Source organism: Mandrillus leucophaeus, unplaced genomic scaffold (assembly GCF_000951045.1).
Source record: "Mandrillus leucophaeus isolate KB7577 unplaced genomic scaffold, Mleu.le_1.0 Scaffold107, whole genome shotgun sequence".
Lineage (NCBI taxonomy): Eukaryota > Metazoa > Chordata > Mammalia > Primates > Cercopithecidae > Mandrillus > Mandrillus leucophaeus.
Window position 1 is genome coordinate 2,417,934 of NW_012098876.1, and position 5,221 is coordinate 2,423,154.

At 42.8% G+C, this 5,221-nt stretch overlaps 1 protein-coding gene across 1 annotated transcript in view; it reads right to left on the minus strand.

Moving 5' to 3' along the window:
* The window catches only part of TGFBR2 (transforming growth factor, beta receptor II (70/80kDa)), an 81,192-nt gene that overhangs the window by 42,800 nt on the left and 33,171 nt on the right, over positions 1 to 5,221 (minus strand). Inside the window, exon 4 of the mRNA XM_011985471.1 lies at positions 926 to 1,116. Coding sequence (XP_011840861.1) covers positions 926 to 1,116 — 191 coding nt within the window. The remainder of the gene's footprint in view (positions 1 to 925; positions 1,117 to 5,221) is intronic.

Sequence of the window (5,221 nt, forward strand, 5' to 3'; positions counted from 1 at the left end):
ACGCCATTCTCCTGCCTCAGCCTCCCGAGTAGCTGGGACTACAGGCGCCCGCCACCTCGCCCGGCTAGTTTTTTTTGTATTTTTTAGTAGAGACGGGGTTTCACCGTGTTAGCCAGGATGGTCTCGATTTCACACACTGTTGGATTGTCTGAAATTTTTGATGAAGAGCATATAATACTTTTATAATTAAGCCAGTGAATACCCTTCTTATTAAAAATTGAAGGAATAGTCTATGCCTTCCTTTCAAGCCGAGTAAATGCTGAACTTCAAAGATGAAGGCTAGTATCTAATCTACTCTTCTCCTGGCTTCAAGGGTAAACTTTTTATTTTACCCTTTATCCAAGAGTAAGCTCATTATTTCCTCTCTGTATTTCAATTTTTCTCTCATATGGGATCGATGACAAGTACCCTAAAGACAAATCCTGGGACTATGTACAAGAAACAACGTCAGTTATAAAGAAAGTCCTCCTCGAAGATTAAACAACCCCATCCAAATCTTTAGAACAATGATTACCAAATTTTAGCTGCACCAAATTACTGGGAGGGCTTGTTAAAATACGGATAGCTGTGATTCACCCCCTACGTTTCTGATTTAGTGGGGCCTGAGAATCTGCATTGATAACAGGTTCCCAGGTGATACTCATGCTGGCTGCTCAAGGGGCTGCACTTCGAGAACCACTGCTCTAGGTGAAAGAAACTATTTGTCAAAGACAAATAATAATGTTAGCCCCAGTCAACCATATTTGATGAGAACCGGAACAAACCCTGCTACTCCCTAAGCCCATCTTTCCACCAGCTGAATGGGCTCCTAATCCACTGTATGGAATCCACCACAGAAGGAACACGCTCTATGACACCGTAGACCAAGGATGCAAAAAATTGGCACAGATGTCAGATCCCAGACCCTTAAGAGAAGAAAACTCACCTTCTGAGAAGATGATGTTGTCATTGCACTCATCAGAGCTACAGGAACACATGAAGAAAGTCTCACCAGGCTTTTTTTTTTCCTTCATAATGCACTTTGGAGAAGCAGCATCTTCCAGAATAAAGTCATGGTAGGGGAGCTTGGGATCATGGCAAACTGTCTCTAGTGTTATGTTCTCGTCATTCTTTCTCCTAGAGTGCAGAGATTCATTGGAAGCAAGGGGAGAGGGAGAGAGAGAAAGAGAAAGAGAATAAATGAATAATTTGGCCTCCAGTCAGAAAGGCAATCTGGAATACTTTTCCTTCATGAAGTTGTTCCTAACAACGGCAGCTGGTTCCTGTTCTCCAGCATTCGCAGGCTGTCCTATAGTCTCCTATGTTTTTCTACCTTTTTCTGTTTTTCCTTTGTTTATTCTTGGAACCCATTTGTGGTTATAAACATCACCTGGAGCAGACAGCGTTCCATGGGGGCAGTCCTGGTGGAGAATTTTACACACTTAAGTCTTAATTAAATCATTAAAGGGGAAGACATGGAAAAAAAGAACATTCCTAGGTACTCAGGATAATTTTAAATCTTCCATCCTGAATGTAATGCAAACCTCACATCACACCCCTAGTTTAACTGGCAAAATCTGTCCTGTCTAGCTATACTGTTTTCAAAGAGCATGCCTGGGGAAATAGTCACAGTTCCTCTTTTTTTGTTTGCTGGGCCCCAGAGCATTGCGTGTAAAGGGTATACTCCTTGTCAACAGCTGGTTCTGCTGAGAAAAACGGGAAGAAACATTCCAGATAAAGAATTGCAGTCTTTCCCAAATTACAGAAAGGAGCAATTCAGAAAAATAAATAAATAAATAAATACATGAAACAGAAAAGGATTTCAGGGTGTTCTTCATTTACAGTTCAATGAAATATTTTATGCTGTCATAAACTAACTACTTTTACACTTAGTATCCCTTCATAGCACATATTTGAAGACTAATTTAGCCCAGGGCTCAGAGAATTTCTCACACAGAATTTTCCCTGGGTCCTAGGAAATGCTCAGTTGGCTCTCAGGGTACATTAGATTTTTAAACAACATGATTAATGCCCACTATTATGATTGAACAAAAGAACACTTTGGCTCTCTTGGAAAAGGGCATCACCTCTCTATCCAGTTCCCTCTGCTCCCTCATGAACATACTATCTTGGATGACTGTCCAACAAGGTTAATCTGACATCCTCCCTTTCACCTCTGTCCTTTTTAGATGCAAAATACCTGCTGTCTTGAATTGCATTCTCTTTGTCTAGAGAGGGAGCGGAAGGAAGGGCTAATTTGGACCAGTCAGTTTTGCTACAGTAATCGTCTATGAAGATCCTGAGTGCACATATGAGCCAATGCGAGCATGTACTCGCTCACCAATTTTCCCCTAATCCTCCCTGCCCCATGCACAAAGGCTCACTGCTCACAGCAAGGAAAATGGAAGGCAGGCTAGAAGCAAGAAGCAGCTAAGACACAGCTTGCACCTATAAAAGATGTGGGGCCATCCCCATAAGAGAAAGAGCAACTTTGACCAATACCTCCTTTTTAGTGCTTAAGTCAAGGACACTAAAGGACAATCTGTTGACAAAGAGATACAGGCAAGGGTATGGGTGAGGACAGCCCAGGCAGGAATGGTGCCAGTGTTGACATTCATGCAGCCCAGAGGTGACTCTAGTGGAGGTACATGTGTTTGCTTGCGAAGGGGCTCAAGGGCTCTTCAACTAGAATTCCGAAAGACACAAGAGGAGCAAGGCTTTGCTAAGTTGGTCTCCGCTGTGACAGGAAGAGTGACAAGCAGAATAATTGGTTGAGGGTGGCTATCAGGACACCAAATGAAACTAAATGAAAGTTGGCATAATCAAACAACAAATCACGTATATTTAGAAATCTACCCATCGTAAACCCCAAAGCTACGAGGCAGTCTTCAAATCAGCTGTAGTTATGGAACAAGAATACCTTCCTCCCTGTCCCCACAGTTTTGTGTGTGTGTGTGTGTGTGTGTTTGTGTGTGTGTGTGTGTAGGTTGTTTTTGGTTTTGGTAATAAAATGAAGAATGAAGGTACACTGTGCCCAGAGAAAGTTATGGTCCCTCTTCCTTATGATGCTTATAGAGGCCAAAGAAGGAACCGTGAGCCATGAAAGAAAGCTGCTCTATAATTATTGGGCAGCTCTTCCAGAGCCTCTGGTTTTCCACCTCTTAGCTACTTAGAGAACTAAAATCACAGAGAGAAAACAACTGTAACACTTGAGACCCAGTAAAGTCCTTAACTGCCTTCTCCACTCACTCCTGTAACAGCCAGGCACAGCTAACTTTTCAAACCCTTTTTGGATACAGCTGAGCATAGGAAAGGTAAACACAAAGAAGTAAATACGGACTTTTTTGGTCCCACAACATTTACTCTTAGCCATTGAAGAGGTTATCAATTTCCACTGAAAGAAGAACCAACATGATAAAATTAATTTTGGAGGCTGAGCATGGTGGCTCATGCCTGTAATCGCAGTACTTTGGGAGGCCGAGGCAAGTGGATCACACAGTCAGGAGTTGGAGACCAGCCTGGCCAACACAGTGAAACCCCATCTCTACTAAAAATACAAAAAAATTAGCCGGGTGATAGTGGTGTGCGCCTGTAATCCCAGCTACTTGGGAAGCTGAGGCAGGAGAATCGCATGAACCCACAAGGCGGATGTTGCTGTGAGCCAAGATCACGCTATTGTACTCCAGTCAGGGCAACAGTGGGAGACCCCCTCTCAATAATAATAATAATAATAATAACTTTGGTTATAAAATATTTCTATCCTTGAAAGAAGCTTAAGCATTTTACATGGAATGGGCACACAACTGACATTAGTTAAATGAATGAATGAATGAATGAATGAATGAAAAAAACACTAACACTGATCAAAAAAAAAACCCCACTGAAATCTACAATCATAGTAGAGCCTTTCGGTTTCCACACTGGCTATTTTTACAGTAGCCTCCTGTCTTAGTTTAGGTTTCCTGGAAACAGACCTTGAGGCTGTGAGTTCTGAGCAGGAGATTTTTGGAGATGCATCTGTAAGGGACTAAAGGCAGCAGTATTGCACAGAAGGAAAAAGCTAAACCATAATGCAGGTTGCAGCAAAGGCCTCAGTGAATGCCTTGGAAGCTCTGAACGTGAGATGGTCCTTCAAAGATGTCCCACATTACGGCAAAATAACCAGGAATGTGTTTCTCTGCATCAACTAGCCATGGGATGCTGGATACCCATGAAAAGTGTCCAACGTGAATGAAGCAGCTCCCATCACTGGAGGGAAGACTCAGCAGTGAACCTTCAACAGCCAACACTCCCAGGGAGTGAGTGCCTTGGTCATGAAGGAGGATCAAGGAGGGCACTATAGCATCCCCTACTTCCCCTTCTCATTAGCAACAGCCCTGGCTTCACAGGAGAACTTTCTTTGGCCAAGACGGGTCAAAATAATGTTCACTGTATTTATCCTTTATAGCTGGGACACAGAAAAAACAGGGCGGCCTCCTCTCTTCGACATGCTCACATTTTTTTGAGGCTAGCAAAGCCTCTATTGTAGAGAGACTTGATTCACATTCAATGATTTGGGCTTGTATTACTGGTCAGAAAAACAAAAATCTTAATTAAAAGAGCCTTTTTGGGTGGCAGAAGTAAGCGCTCACACCACCGTAGATATTTGAGAAACCACGGAAGGAAGCTTTGAGGCCATCTAGTCTGGTGTCTCAATCTTTCCTGCATTCTATTTGACACATGGTCATCCAGCCTCTCCTGAACTTCACTTGGTGCTTACAGAAAAGGAAGCCTGTTCTGCTGTTGGGAAACCATGATTGTGAAAATGTCTGAACTTACGCTGAGCACAACTCTGCCCTCTTGCCAATGTTATGGATCCTCCCTCTACCCTTCAGAGTTATGCAGAATATGTTTATTAGATTTTCTACCTGAGAACCTTTCAATTTCATCAGCAGAACCCATGATCTCTCTTCACTGCACTAACCACGTCTAATTGCCCAGGCCATTCCTCAGACAGCATGATATCTGGGCCTCTAACCACACTGGTCCCTCTCCTCTGAACACACTCTTTGTCCAAATCCTTTCTCTGAAAGCACTACCTAGAAGTGGACATGGACAGGTATCACATCATATTGGCAAGTACGTCATGACAGGTCTTTGCTGTTAACATTCCTTCAGTTTTTCTTAAGAAACCAGTTCATCCCCTGGTATGTACAGAAATTGGTAAAGTTTCCAGATCTATCATCAAGGCTAGCTTTACAAG